Here is a 16,249-nt window from a genome sequence, read left to right as displayed (position 1 = left end):
GCGTCATAGCTAGGCATCGTGGGTTGTTGTGGGTAGTTACTGTAGGTTGGCAGTGTCTTCGGCCGTGCCGGCTGTAGCACGAAGCGAGCTAACTAGCCGTTTTTCGAACAGAGTCAGAGTCAACACAGTAGCCATTGTGTGCCGGGTGTAGCACGAAGCTAGCTAGCTAGCCGTTCTCCAAACAAAGTCAACACAGTGGCCATTGCTAGCTACCCAACACGACCAGCTAACTGTACTGTAGTAGCTAAATACAATATACTTGTCCTAGCTAGCCAACGTTTAATCATTGCTGCGTCATGAAAGGAACTTGACACAGACACGAATGATCTGTTTAGTGTGTTAACTCACTATTGGTGGTTTGATGTGACCAAGTGTTGGTGCTAAACTGTGTGTTACTGGATGCTAGCATGCTAGTTAGCTAGTTAACACACTATTGGTGGTTTGTTGTGACCAAGTGTTGGTGCTAAACTGTGTGTTATTGTTATTGGATGCTATCATGCTAGTTAGCTATGGTGTCATAGTTAGCTAGCTGAATAAAGTGGGTTGAGTCTATTCCTTTAAACATTGAACCGCTGTGGTTCACAACAATTCTGATTTCTAAAGGTGGAAGTTGGGAGAGTTTTTGTTCGGGTGGTTCAGTGAAACAATTTTAGTTTCTGAGGTAGAAGTTTTTGGTGAGGGAGGCCCTGCTCTCTCCTCTCCCAGATGCTTAGCTCATTTCATTCCGATCTCCTCTGCATTTTTGTAGCCATTTGCTACAGCCTGTCAACTATGCCTCTGCCTATCCCTGTTCTCTCCTCTCTGCACAGGCTACACAAACGCACCACACCGCGTGGCTGCTGCCTCTCTAACCTGGTGGTCCCTGCACGCACCCCACACCTGGAGTTCCAGGTCTCAGGCAGCCTCTGGAACTGCCGTTCTGCTGCCAACAAAGCTGACTTCATCCCAGCCTATGCCAACCTCCAGTCCCTCGACTTCCTGGCGCTGACGGAAACATGGATTACCACTGAAAACACTGCTACTCCTACTGCTCTCTCCTCGTCTGACCATGTGTTCTCACATACCCCGAGAGCATCTGGTCAGAGGGGTGGTGGTACAGGAATCCTCATCTCTCCCAAGTGGACATTCTCAATTGTTCCCCTAACCCATCTGTCTATCTCCTCATTTGAATTCCATGCTGTCACAGTCACTAGCCCATTTAAGCTTAATATCCTTGTCATCTATTGCCCTCCAGGTTCCCTTGGAGAGTTCATCAATGAGCTTGACGCCTTGATAAGTTCCTTTCCTGAGGATGGCTCACCCCTCACACTTTTGGGGGATTTCAACCTCCCTATGTCCACATTTGACTCATTTCTCTCTGCCTCCTTCTTTCCACTCCTCTCCTCTTTTGACCTCACCCTCTCACCGTCCCCCCCCTACTCACAAGGCAGGCAATACGCTTGACCTCATCTTCACTAGATGCTGCTCCTCTACTAATCTCACTGCAACTCCCCTCCATGTCTCCGACCACTACTTTGTTTCCTTTTCTCTCTCGCTCTCCTCCCACACTACTCACTCTGCCCCTACACAGATGGTAATGCGCCGCCGCAACCTTCGCTCTCTCTCTCCCACTACTCTCTCCTCTTCCATCCTATCATCTCTTCCCTCTGCTCAATCCTTCTCCCTCCAATCTCCTGATTCTGCCTCCTCAACCCTCCTCTCCTCCCTTTCTGCATCCTTTGACTCTCTGTGTCCCCTATCCTCCCGGCCGGCTCGGTCCTCCCCTCCAGCTCCGTGGCTTGATGACTCATTGCGAGCTCACAGAACAGAGCTCCGGGCAGCGGAGCGGAAATGGAAGAAAACTAAACTCCCTGCCGACCTGGCATCTTTTCACTCCCTCCTCTCTACATTTTCTTCATCTGTTTCTGCTGCTAAGGCCACCTTCTACCACTCTAAATTCCAAGCATCTGCCTCTAACCCTAGGAAGCTCTTTGCCACATTTTCCTCCCTCCTGAATCCCCCCCCCCCCTCCTCTCTCTCTGTGGATGACTTCGTCAACCACTTTGAAAAGAAGGTTGACGACATCCGATCCTCGTTTGTTAAGTCTAATGACACTGCTGGTCCTGCTCACACTGCCCTACCCTATGCTTTGACTTCTTTCTCCCCTCTCTCTCCAGATAAAATCCTGCGACTTGTGACTGCAGGCCGCCCAACAACCTGCCCGCTTGACCCCATCCCCTCCTCTCTTCTCCAGACCATCTCCGGTGACCTTCTCCCCTACCTCACCTCGCTGATCAACTCATCCTTGACCGCTGGCCATGTCCCTTCCGTCTTCAAGAGAGCGAGAGTTGCTCCCCTTCTCAAAAAACCAACACTCGACCCCACTGATGTCAACAACTACAGACAAGTATCCCTTCTTTCTTTTCTTTCCAAAACTATTGAGCGTGCCGTCTTTAGCCAACTCTCTTGCTATCTCTCTCAGAATGACCTTCTTGATCCAAACCAATCAGGTTTCAGGACTGGTCATTCAACTGAGACTGCTCTTCTCTGTGTCACGGAGGCTCTCCGCACTGCTAAAGCTAACTCTCTCTCCTCTGCTCTTGTCCTTCTAGACCTGTCTGCTGCCTTTGATACTGTGAACCATCAGATCCTCCTCTCCACCCTCTCCGAGCTGGGCATCTCCGGCGCGGCTCACTCCTGGATTGCGTCCTACCTGACCGGTCGCTCCTACCAAGTGGCGTGGCGAGAAGCTGTCTCCGCACCACGTGCTCTCACCACTGGTGTCCCCCAGGGCTCAGTTCTAGGCCCTCTCCTTTTCTCCCTATACACCAAGTCACTTGGCTCTGTCATATCCTCACACGGCCTCTCCTATCATTGCTACGCTGACGATACACAACTAATCTTCTCCTTTCCCCCTTCTGATAACCAGGTGGCGAATCGCATCTCTGCATGTCTGGCAGACATATCAGTATGGATGACGGATCACCACCTCAAGCTGAACCCTGGCAAGACGGAGCTGCTCTTCCTCCCGGGGAAGGACTGCCCGTTCCATGATCTCGCCATCACGGTTGACAACTCCGTTGTGTCCTCCTCCCAGAGTGCGAAGAGCCTTGGCGTGACCCTGGACAACACCCTGTCGTTCTCCGCTAACATCAAGGCGGTGACCCGCTCCTGCAGGTTCATGCTCTACAACATTCGGAGAGTACGACCCTGCCTCACACAGGAAGCGGCACAGGTCCTAATCCAGGCACTTGTCATCTCCCGTCTGGATTACTGCAACTCGCTGTTGGCTGGCCTCCCTGCATGTGCCATTAAACCCCTACAACTCATCCAGAATGCCGCAGCCCATCTGGTGTTCAACCTTCCCAAGTTCTCTCACGTCACCCCCCTCCTCCGCACACTCCACTGGCTTCCAGTTGAAGCTCGCATCCGTTACAAGACCATGGTGCTTGCCTTTGGAGCAGCGAGGGGAACGGCACCTCTGTACCTTCGGGCTCTGATCAGTCCCTACACCCAAACGAGGGCATTGCGTTCATCCACCTCTGGCCTGCTGGCTCCCCTTCCTCTGCGGAAGCATAGTTCCCGCTCAGCCCAGTCAAAACTGTTCGCTGCTCTGGCACCCCAATGGTGGAACAAGCTCCCTCACGACGCCAGGACAGCGGAGTCACTCACCACCTTCCGGAGACATTTGAAACCCCACCTCTTTAAGGAATACCTGGGATAGGATAAAGCAATCCTTCTACCCCCCCCCCACACACACAGCGGAGTCGCTCACCACCTTCCGGAGACATTTGAAACCCCACCTCTTTAAGGAATACCTGGGATAGGATAAAGTAATCCTTCTACCCCCCCCCCCCCCCCCCCACAGCGGAGTCACTCACCACCTTCCGGAGACATTTGAAACCCCACCTCTTTAAGGAATACCTGGGATAGGATAAAGTAATCCTTCAACCCCCCCCCCCCCCCCACACACAGCGGAGTCGCTCACCACCTTCCGGAGACATCTGAAACCCCACCTCTTTAAGGAATACCTGGGATAGGATAAAGTAATCCTTCTACCCCCCCCCCCCCCCCCCCCCAAAATTGTAAAGTGGTTATCCCACTGGCTATAGGGTGAATGCATCAATTTGTGAGTCGCTCTGGACTAGAGCGTCTGCTAAATGACGTAAATGTGCCCTTGAGCAAGGCACTTAACCCTAATTGCTCCTGTAAGTCGCTCTGGATAAGAGCGTCTGCTAAATGACTTAAATGTAAATGTAAGACACCTGCCAGTTGGTCCGCGGATGCTCGGAGTACACATCCTGGTAATCAGTCTGGCCCCGCGGCCTTGTGAATGTTGACCTGTTTAAAGTTCTTACTCACATCGGCTACGGAGAGCGTGATCACACAGTCGTCCGGAACAGCTGGTGCTCTCATGCGTGCTTCAGTGTTGCTTGCCTCGAAGCGAGCATGAAAGGCATTTAGCCCATCTGGTAGGCTTGCGTCACTGGGCAGCTCGAGGCTGGGTTTCCCTTTGTAGTCTGTAATAGTTTGCAACAACTGACGAGCGTCAGAGCCGGTGTAGTAGGATTCAATCTTAGTCCTGTATTGACTCTTTGCCTGTTTGATGGTTCGTCTGAAGGCATAGCGGAATTTCTTATAAGCGTCCGGATTAGTGTCCCGCTCCTTGAAAGTGGCAGCTCTCCCCCTTTAGCTCGGTGCGGATGTTGCCTGTAATCCATGGCTTCTGGTTGGGGTCTGTACGTACAGTCACTGTGGGGAGGACTTCATCAATGCACTTATTGATGAAGCCGGTGACTGACGTGGTATACTCCTCAATGCCATCGGATTAATCCTGGAACATATTCCAGTCTGTGCTAGCAAAACAGTCCTGTAGTTTAGCATCCGGGTCATCTGACCACTTCCTTATTAACTGAGTCACTGGTACTTCGTGCTTTAGTTTTTAGAATTATGGCTAGATTTGCCATATGGAGGACGAGGGAGAGCTTTATACGAGTCTCTGTGTGTGGAGTAAAGGTGGTCTAGAGTTTTTTTTTCCTCTGGTTGCACATGTGACAAGCTGGTAGAAATTAGGCAAAACGGATTTTAAATTTGCCTGTATTAAAGTCCAGTGCCACTAGGAGCGCCGCTTCTGGATGTGCATTTTATTGTTTGTTTATGGCCTTATACAGGCGATTGAGTGCGGTTTTAGTGCCAGCATCGGTTTGTGGTGGTAAATAGACAGCTACGAACAATATAGATGAAAACTATCTTGGTATTCGCCCTGTTGAACTGAAATTCGGTTTAATTAGTTACTAAAATGCTGGACCATGTAATTTTATGCAACATATCATTACGAGCGGTCTGCGGGAAGGCAGGGAGGTATCCTCGTCTTCACGGTTGCCAAAGCTTGGAGATCCTTGAGAAGAGGTGGTAATTTAACAACTAAACAAAAAAGGCACTGCTGAGATTCGAACTCAGGATCTCCTGTTTACTAGACAGGCGCTTTAACCAACTAAGCCACAGCGCCGCCGAATCCTGGAGGAAATAATAGGGTAAATGTCTTTACTGTTGGCAAAATGTGGAGTTCCTTGAGGGTAGGCGCCACACTCTCCAAAGATCGTTTTTTCCCCTTAATCATATCACAATCACCTTTTACCAGTTGAATGTTGACACAAATATAATCCTTTTTGTATTCAAGTACCAAAATACCAACACATTTCAAAATTGATAAGTAGATGCAAAAATGTAATTTAAGCCTGTGTTGCCTGGCCTTTTAAAAAGAGTCTAACTTTCAGCGGAAAGTACCAAAATACCAACACATTTCAAAATTGATAAGTAGATGCAAAAATGTAGTTTAAGCCTGTGGTGCCTGCCCTTTTAAAAATAGTTTAACTTTCACAAAAGGCTCCGCTGAGATTCGAACTCAGGATCTCCTGTTTACTAGACAGGCGCTTTAACCAACTAAGCCACGGCGCCGGTGATTCCGAATCCAGAAGGAAATAATAAGGTAAATGTCTTTACTGTTGGCAAAATGTGGAGTTCTTTGAGGGTAGGCGCCACACTCTCCAAATGTCGTTTTTTTCCCTTAATCATATTACAATCACCTTTTACCAGTTGAATGTTGACACAAATATAATCCTTTTTGTATTAAAGTACCAAAATACCAACACATTTCAAAATTGATAGGTAGATGCAAAAATGTAATTTAAGCCTGTGTTGCCTGGCCTTTTAAAAAGAGTCTAACTTTTCACAAAAGGCTCCGCTGAGATTCGAACTCAGGATCTCCTGTTTACTAGACAGGCGCTTTAACCAACTAAGCCACGGCGCCGGTGATTTTATCAGGGAAAAAAGGTCTTATGTTTCAACCATTTATGTCTCAACCCTCGATAAAAAGCAATCCCAAACCTCGATTAAAAAAGCGAATCATGCATTTCAATCGGGTAATTTACATTTCCGACGGTGTTGCGTCTTTACTTAATTACTCAGGCGAGCTTCATTGCAGAACATAAATTAAGCAGTAATGACGTTTACGTTTCAAAACATTTACTAGCCCGCACAGTGTGTTCGGTCATAACATAGTCACCCCAGACTCCACCTGTGTGTCAAATCAAATCAAAATGTATTTGTCACATGCTTCGTAAACAACAGGTGAGTAACAGTGAAACGCTTCCTTACGGCCTTCCCAACAATGAAGAGAAATAATAGAAAAATCATAAGACGAGGAATAAATCCACAATGATCTGGGGTGTCGTGCTGCCCAGATCCCTCACTCTTTTCAATTTCACTCGACAATACACGGAGCTGGTAAAACCATTTCTGGGGGGATTCATTCTGATCAATTCTAAATAAATTATATTTAATTACCACCGAAAATCTAAAATATTATACAATCTGCGAACGTTACCAAGGTTACGTTTTAGTAAATGCTATTCAGCTACCTAAGTTGGTTTGCTATCTAGCCTGCTCCTGTATGTAACCAGTTTACAGGACGGTCACCTCATACCATTCGGTAACCTAACAGTAGCATTCACTTTCAGTGGGGGGAGCTGTCGTAGTGTCACCTGATTTTCTTTTGACTAGCTAGCTTGGTAGCTATATTATTATGCCAGCTAAGTTAGCTAATGCTTTGATATCCAGGGGACGAACTTTGTTATAAACATGTCTTGCCATAGCCCCACGGGGGGCCAGTATGAAAATTTATGCACTAACTGTAAGTCGCTCTGGATAAGAGCGTCTGCTAAATGACTAAATTGTAAATGTACAGTGGGGAAAAAAAGTATTTAGTCAGCCACCAATTGTGCAAGTTCTCCCACTTAAAAAGATGAGAGAGGCCTGTAATTTTCATCATAGGTACACGTCAACTATGACAGACAAAATGAGAAAAAAAAATCCAGAAAATCACATTGTAGGATTTTTAATGAATTTATTTGCAAATTATGGTGGAAAATAAGTATTTGGTCAATAACAAAAGTTTCTCAATACTTTGTTATATACCCTTTGTTGGCAATGATACAGGTCAAACGTTTTCTGTAAGTCTTCACAAGGTTTTCACACACTGTTGCTGGTATTTTGGCCCATTCCTCCATGCAGATCTCCTCTAGAGCAGTGATGTTTTGGGGCTGTCGCTGGGCAACACAGACTTTCAACTCCCTCCAAAGATTTTCTATGGGGTTGAGATCTGGAGACTGGCTAGGCCACTCCAGGACCTTGAAATGCTTCTTACGAAGCCACTCCTTCGTTGCCCGGGCGGTGTGTTTGGGATCATTATCATGCTGAAAGACCCAGCCACGTTTCATCTTCAATCCCCTTGCTGATGGAAGGAGGTTTTCACTCAAAATCTCACGATACATGGCCCCATTCATTATTTCCTTTACACGGATCAGTCGTCCTGGTCCCTTTGCAGAAAAACAGCCCCAAAGCATGATGTTTCCACCCCCATGCTTCACAGTAGGTATGGTGTTCTTTGGATGCAACTCAGCATTCTTTGTCCTCCAAACACGACGAGTTGAGTTTTTACCAAAAAGTTCTATTTTGGTTTCATCTGACCATATGACATTCTCCCAATCCTCTTCTGGATCATCCAAATGCACTCTAGCAAACTTCAGACGGGCCTGGACATGTACTGGCTTAAGCAGGGGGACACGTCTGGCATTGCAGGATTTGAGTCCCTGGCGGCGTAGTGTGTTACTGATGGTAGGCTTTGTTACTTTGGTCCCAGCTCTCTGCAGGTCATTCACTAGGTCCCCCCGTGTGGTTCTGGGATTTTTGCTCACCGTTCTTGTGATCATTTTGACCCCACGGGGTGAGATCTTGCGTGGAGCCCCAGATCGAGGGAGATTATCAGTGGTCTTGTATGTTTTCCATTTCCTAATAATTGCTCCCACAGTTGATTTCTTCAAACCAAGCTGCTTACCTATTGCAGATTCAGTCTTCCCAGCCTGGTGCAGGTCTACAATTTTGTTTCTGGTGTCATTTGACAGCTCTTTGGTCTTGGCCATAGTGGAGTTTGGAGTGTGACTGTTTGAGGTTGTGGACAGGTGTCTTTTATACTGATAACAAGTTCAAACAGGTGCCATTAATACAGGTAACGAGTGGAGGACAGAGGAGCCTCTTAAAGAAGAAGTTACAGGTCTGTGAGAGCCAGAAATCTTGCTTGTTTGTAGGTGACCAAATACTTATTTTCCACCATAATTTGCTAATAAATTCATAAAAAATCCTACAATGTGATTTTCTGGATTTTTTTCTTCTCATTTTGTCTGTCATAGTTGACGTGTACCTATGATGAAAATTACAGGCCTCTCTCATCTTTTTAAGTGGGAGAACTTGCACAATTGGTGGCTGACTAAATACTTTTTCCCCCCACTGTAATAGCTAACGTTACCTATATATGTATTCGTTTATTCATTAAAACCAGTCAGTCCATGATATAGCCTAGCTGATATAGGCTAAGTTGACTAATTTGTCATGATGCTTGATTAGCCTACTGACAAATGTCCCAATAACACCATGCATTCGGACCATATTAGCCTAGTTTACATGAAGTTTGCTATGTATAGCTAATTGTTTGTTCTTGTGGTAGTGTGATACATTCGTCCTGTTGGTTTCAGATGTCTAAAAATACCCCAAAAAGGGAGTGGATGCCGATGCAGGCAACAGGCCATCTCCAAGGCAGAAGAGGTGGTATGAATTCGTTCTGAAGGTATGTATTATGACGAGATAATGGCCATGCATAGGTATTATGACGAGATAATGGCCATGCATAGGTATTATGACGAGATAATGGCCATGCATAGGTATTATGACGAGATAATGGCCATGCATAGGCCTATGATATTCATGTAGAAAACATACTGCATTACTAGAAATACCCGTCATTAAATGTAGGCCTTTACTACTGAACAGCAACTTTTATTAGACTATAAGGACATCGTCATGTCATATTGTTACAAAGAGCGATTACACAGTGTCAAAGTCCCAAGCTGGGATCTTGTCAACCAATCACAACAGGTTAAGGAAAGTTCCAGAGAGAGACAGTTCATCATCCCTTGACTCCTGGTTTCAGGTGTGGGGGGGATGGGTAGTGGGGTGAGCTGCTTGAGAGTGCTGTGAGATGGTGGAGTCACCAGCAGGGGGCTTCCTAACGCAGGCTTCATTATGGATTGTTACAGGTAGAGAATTGTCCAATGCATGTACGTGGACAACTCTGCTCGGGGGTCTTCAGAGATGTGTCTGTGGGTTTCAACCCCAGGAGGTAAAATTAATCAAGTTTACAGACTAAAACAACATGTATTCTCTTTTCAGATTGAGTGAAATGAGATACCATACTCTAGTGTTCTCTCTGTATTTCCGCCCTATATTTGAAGCAGGTCTCTACCAGTGGACCTGCTGGGCCAGCTTCTATATCTGAAGCAGGTCTCTACCAGTGGACCTGCTGGGCCAACTTCTATATCTGAAGCAGGTTTCTACCAGTGGACCTGCTGGGCCAGCTTCTATATCTGAAGCAGGTCTCTACCAGTGGACCTGCTGGGCCAGCTTCTATATCTGAAGCAGGTCTCTACCAGTGGACCTGCTGGGCCAGCTTCTATATCTGAAGCAGGTCTCTACCAGTGGACCTGCTGGGCCAGCTTCTATATCTGAAGCAAGTCTCTACCAGTGGACCTGCTGGGCCAGCTTCTATATCTGAAGCAGGTCTCTACCAGTGGACCTGCTGGGCCAGCTTCTATATCTGAAGCAGGTCTCTACCAGTGGACCTGCTGGGCCAACTTCTATATCTGAAGCAGGTTTCTACCAGTGGACCTGCTGGGCCAGCTTCTATATCTGAAGCAGGTCTCTACCAGTGGACCTGCTGGGCCAGCTTCTATATCTGAAGCAGGTCTCTACCAGTGGACCCGCTGGGCCAGCTTCTATATCTGAAGCAGGTCTCTACCAGTGGACCCGCTGGGCCAGCTTCTATATCTGAAGCAGGTCTCTACCAGTGGACCTGCTGGGCCAGCTTCTATATCTGAAGCAGGTCTCTACCAGTGGACCTGCTGGGCCAGCTTCTATATCTGAAGCAGGTCTCTACCAGTGGACCTGCTGGGCCAGTTTATACAGCTCTGCCAGCTCCTGGGTCTGTGGCTGCTGTTCAGACTCCTCCATTGAGGACTGCATTGAACTTGTTGTCAATGGTAAATATTGCATTTTTTGACACATTATTTTTCCTCAACTACTATGGCTCTGCTGCCATGACAGAACACTGATTCAGATCATCCTTTTGACAGGTGACTCCAGGTGTGTGGGTTCACTATAGCCTCCCTAGACTCCAGCTGTGTGTGGGTTCACTATAGCCTCCCTAGACTCCAGCTGTGTGGGTTCACTATAGCCTCCCTAGACTCCAGCTGTGTGGGTTCACTATAGCCTCCCTAGACTCCAGCTGTGTGGGTTCACTATAGCCTCCCTAGACTCCAGCTGTGTGGGTTCACTATAGCCTCCCTAGACTCCAGCTGTGTGTGGGTTCACTATAGCCTCCCTAGACTCCAGCTGTGTGGGTTCACTATAGCCTCCCTAGACTCCAGCTGTGTGGGTTCACTATAGCCTCCCTAGACTCCAGCTGTGTGTGGGTTCACTATAGCCTCCCTAGACTCCAGCTGTGTGTGGGTTCACTATAGCCTCCCTAGACTCCAGCTGTGTGTGGGTTCACTATAGCCTCCCTAGACTCCAGCTGTGTGGGTTCACTATAGCCTCCCTAGACTCCAGGTGTGTGGGTTCACTATAGCCTCCCTAGACTCCAGCTGTGTGGGTTCACTATAGCCTCCCTAGACTCCAGCTGTGTGGGTTCACTATAGCCTCCAGCTGTGTGGGTTCACTATAGCCTCCCTAGCCTCCAGCTGTGTGGGTTCACTATAGCCTCCCTAGACTCCAGCTGTGTGTGGGTTCACTATAGCCTCCCTAGACTCCAGCTGTGTGTGGGTTCACTACAGCCTCCAGCTGTGTGGGTTCACTATAGCCTCCCTAGACTCCAGCTGTGTGGGTTCACTATAGCCTCCCTAGACTCCAGCTGTGTGGGTTCACTATAGCCTCCCTAGACTCCAGCTGTGTGGGTTCACTATAGCCTCCAGGTGTGTGGGTTCACTATAGCCTCCCTAGACTCCAGCTGTGTGGGTTCACTATAGCCTCCCTAGCCTCCAGGTGTGTGGGTTCACTATAGCCTCCCTAGACTCCAGCTGTGTGGGTTCACTATAGCCTCCCTAGCCTCCAGGTGTGTGGGTTCACTATAGCCTCCCTAGACTCCAGCTGTGTGGGTTCACTATAGCCTCTCTAGACTCCAGCTGTGTGTGGGTTCACTATAGCCTCCCTAGACTCCAGCTGTGTGGGTTCACTATAGCCTCCCTAGACTCCAGCTGTGTGGGTTCACTATAGCCTCCCTAGACTCCAGCTGTGTGTGGGTTCACTATAGCCTCCCTAGCCTCCAGCTGTGTGGGTTCACTATAGCCTCCAGCTGTGTGGGTTCACTATAGCCTCCCTAGCCTCCAGCTGTGTGGGTTCACTATAGCCTCCCTAGCCTCCAGCTGTGTGTGGGTTCACTATAGCCTCCCTAGACTCCAGCTGTGTGGGTTCACTATAGCCTCCCTAGCCTCCAGCTGTGTGTGGGTTCACTATAGCCTCCCTAGACTCCAGCTGTGTGGGTTCACTATAGCCTCCCTAGCCTCCAGCTGTGTGGGTTCACTATAGCCTCCAGGTGTGTGTGTACCACGGAGAAAGACTCACAATAGATAGATACTTTAGTTATTTTCTGACAAAATGAATGAACAAGTATAGCTTTAACTCGATACAGTACACACTAAACACAGGACCTAGTTATTTACAGTAACGTACAAGGACTAGAAAATAATACATTCAATTCATAGACAACAGAGGAGGAGGCTGAAGATGGGATCTGGTTGCTGTCTTCAGCCGGCAGAACACACACTTTGTGACCAAGTCGGAGTTCTCCAGTCGACAAATGGAGAAAGCCTTTCCACACTCCTCACACTGAAAGACAAGACTGGATTAGGTTCACCAAAACAGTGGCACAAGAAATAATCTGCCTTTATTCACAGTGTCTCAGAGACTGATCTAGGATCAGGTTTCACTCCACCTATAATGATGAACAACGTGCCAACCTTGAGGATACGATAGCCCATTCCCTGAGCCTTCCTGGTCTCAATAACGCAAGGTATCTCTTCAGAGTCTTCTATATTCCACAGCCTGACAGTGGTGTCCTTCAAAAAAGACACAGAGCAATATTTATGGTGATGCAAAATGGGGATGGTAAAAAAGGGACATATTGACATTTAACAGCACAGTGACTCGTTTTGTTTCCTCAGGAATCATTTGACAGCACAGTGACTCGTTTTGTTTCCTCAGGAATCATTTAACAGCACAGTGACTCGTTTGTTTCCTCAGGAATCATTTGACAGCACAGTGACTCGTTTTGTTTCCTCAGGAATCATTTAACAGCACAGTGACTCGTTTGTTTCCTCAGGAATCGTTTAACAGCACAGTGACTCGTTTGTTTCCTCAGGAATCGTTTAACAGCACAGTGACTCGTTTGTTTCCTCAGGAATCATTTAACAGCACAGTGACTTGTTTGTTTCCTCAGGAATCATTTAACAGCACGGTGACTCGTTTGTTTCCTCAGGAATCATTTAACAGCACAGTGACCCGTTTGTTTCCTCAGGAATCATTTAACAGCACAGTGACTCGTTAGTTTCCTCAGGAATCATTTAACAGCACAGTGACTCGTTAGTTTCCTCAGGAATCATTTAACAGCACAGTGACCCGTTTGTTTCCCCAGGAATCATTTAACAGCACAGTGACTCGTTTGTTTCCTCAGGAATCATTTAACAGCACAGTGACTCGTTTGTTTCCTCAGGAATCATTTAACAGCACAGTGACTTGTTTGTTTCCTCAGGAATCATTTAACAGCACGGTGACTCGTTTGTTTCCTCAGGAATCATTTAACAGCACAGTGACCCGTTTGTTTCCTCAGGAATCATTTAACAGCACAGTGACTCGTTAGTTTCCTCAGGAATCATTTAACAGCACAGTGACTCGTTAGTTTCCTCAGGAATCATTTAACAGCACAGTGACTCGTTTGTTTCCTCAGGAATCATTTAACAGCACAGTGACCATTTGTTTCCTCAGGCATCCAGCTGTGTGCTTACCAACCAGTGTGCTGCTTTTTACAACACCATACACTTTCAGAAACCTTCTGCAATCTGAGGTGTACCTCTGTCAAATATTAACTGTGGCCTACAGGGACATGACATTGAGGTGTATATGTACTGTGGCCTACAGGGACATGACATTGAGGTGTATATGTACTGTGGCCTACAGGGACATGACATTGAGGTGTATATGTACTGTAGCCTACAGGGACATGACATTGAGGTGTATATGTACTGTAGCCTACAGGGACATGACATTGAGGTGTATATGTACTGTGGCCTACAGGGACATGACATTGAGGTGTATATGTACTGTAGCCTACAGGGACATGACATTGAGGTGTATATGTACTGTAGCCTACAGGGACATGACATTGAGGTGTATATGTACTGTAGCCTACAGGGACATGACATTGAGGTGTATATGTACTGTAGCCTGCAGGGACATGACATTGAGGTGTATATGTACTGTAGCCTACAGGGACATGACATTGAGGTGTATATGTACTGTAGCCTACAGGGACATGACATTGAGGTGTATATGTACTGTAGCCTACAGGGACATGACATTGAGGTGTATATGTACTGTAGCCTGCAGGGACATGACATTGAGGTGTATATGTACTGTGGCCTACAGGGACATGACATTGAGGTGTGTGTGTGTGTACCTTGGAAGCAGAGGCCACCCATTTCTTGTCAGCGCTGATTGCCACATCTGTCACCCAATCCACATGTCCCTAGGGTGAGCAAACACACACGAGGACACACCAGTTTGAAACACACACACACACGAGGACACATACACACCCCCGTTTGCCTTAAAATGTGTCTAAAGTAGAATACAGCATGAAGCTACCTTCAACTCCAGGGTCTTGCAGAGAGCGTCCATGTCCCACACAGCCACTGTTCTATCATATGCACCCGATACAAGGACTGACGCTGGACAATAACAGAGAAATATATTCAGTCTGTCAGCAGAGCAGTAGTGGTCAGGGGACTCTTCATGTTGACGGTGCTACGTCTATGTAAAGTCTGATGAGTGACAGTGGTCCTCTGTAGCTCAGCTGGTAGAGCACGGCGCTTGTAACGCCAGGGTAGTGGGTTCGATCCCCAGGACCACCCATACACAAAAATGTATGCACGCATGACTGTAAGTCGCTTTGGATAAAAAGCGTCTGCTAAGTGGCATTAAGATTAAGAAGTGCCGACAAGTTCCTTATTCCTCTTTTTTTGGGACAAATAAACGTCTGAAGAACATGAAGACTGATACGTCTACCTTACCGTCCTCGGAGAAGGTGCAGGAGCTGACGGATCCGTCGTGTCCCTTGCTAAGGGTCAGGCCACCGTGGGAACGGAACGTTCCCGTCTGGACGTCCCACAGCTGCAGTGTCTTGTCCCATGATGCAGTGCACAAGTAGCGGCCGTTAGCAGTGAAACAGCAGTTAGAGATGACGTTGGTGTGGGTGCTGTGTAGGGGACAGAATAGAACAATAATGTGTATTGTCATAACGGATATTGTAATATTTGGTTCCTCCACAAGCTCTAAAGGATTGGTATAACAGCCTCAACGTGACCTTGACTGGTATAACAGCCTCAACGTGACCTTGACTGGTATAACAGCCTCAACGTGACCTTGACTGGTATAACAGCCTCAACGTGACCTTGACTGGTATAACAGCCTCAACGTGACCTTGACTGGTATAACAGCCTCAACGTGACCTTGACTAATACTAATGGTTTGAACTGTGTGCAATAGCCCGTGGACGAGGTTCATTGTAAGCTAATGAAAAGCTCAAATGATAGGCTAAATGTTAGGCTAACAATGACAAAAAGCATGATGTCTAAAAACTCATGTAATAAGATAACTAGCAAAGCAACCCATGGTGAAGGATATCAACCAGCCTGACAGGCCAACAAGGGACATAGGTAGGTCTTACTGCTGTCATAGCAGATCAATAACATATCAACCAGCCTCACAGGCCAACAAGGGACAGAGTTAGGTCTTACTGCTGTCATAGCAGATCAATAACATATCAACCAGCCTGACAGGCCAACAAGGGACAGAGTTAGGTCTTACTGCTGTCATAGCAGATCAATAACATATCAACCAGCCTGACAGGCCAACAAGGGACAGAGTTAGGTCTTACTGCTGTCATAGCAGATCAATAACATATCAACCAGCCTGACAGGCCAACAAGGGACAGAGGTAGGTCTTACTGCTGTCATAGCAGATCAATAACATATCAACCAGCCTGACAGGCCAACAAGGGACAGAGTTAGGTCTTACTGCTGTCATAGCAGATCAATAACATATCAACCAGCCTGACAGGCCAACAAGGGACAGAGTTAGGTCTTACTGCTGTCATAGCAGATCAATAACATATCAACCAGCCTGACAGGCCAACAAGGGACAGAGGTAGGTCTTACTGCTGTCATAGCAGATCAATAACATATCAACCAGCCTGACAGGCCAACAAGGGACAGAGTTAGGTCTTACTGCTGTCATAGCAGATCAATAACATATCAACCAGCCTGACAGGCCAACAAGGGACAGAGTTAGGTCTTACTGCTGTCATAGCAGATCAATAACATATCAACCA

At 47.1% G+C, this 16,249-nt stretch overlaps 1 protein-coding gene across 1 annotated transcript in view; it reads right to left on the bottom strand.

Annotated features, from left to right (window-relative positions):
- Window positions 1–12,313: 12,313 nt before the first annotated feature.
- The window catches only part of LOC311123103 (WD repeat-containing protein 88-like), a gene marked incomplete at its 5' end in the record, with an annotated part of 28,102 nt that continues 24,166 nt past the window's right edge, over window positions 12,314–16,249 (bottom strand). Inside the window, 5 exons of the mRNA XM_084197377.1 lie at window positions 12,314–12,471; window positions 12,603–12,701; window positions 14,318–14,386; window positions 14,506–14,588; window positions 14,931–15,115. Of these exons, the coding sequence (XP_084053503.1) occupies window positions 12,337–12,471; window positions 12,603–12,701; window positions 14,318–14,386; window positions 14,506–14,588; window positions 14,931–15,115 (571 nt within the window). The 3' untranslated portion in view covers window positions 12,314–12,336. The remainder of the gene's footprint in view (window positions 12,472–12,602; window positions 12,702–14,317; window positions 14,387–14,505; window positions 14,589–14,930; window positions 15,116–16,249) is intronic.

This window comes from Coregonus lavaretus, assembly GCF_964263955.1.
Source record: "Coregonus lavaretus genome assembly, contig: HAP1_SCAFFOLD_320, whole genome shotgun sequence".
Classification (NCBI taxonomy): Eukaryota; Metazoa; Chordata; class Actinopteri; order Salmoniformes; family Salmonidae; genus Coregonus; species Coregonus lavaretus.
Note: the sequence above shows the minus strand (reverse complement) of the source record. Positions and strands in the feature narration are given on the sequence as shown.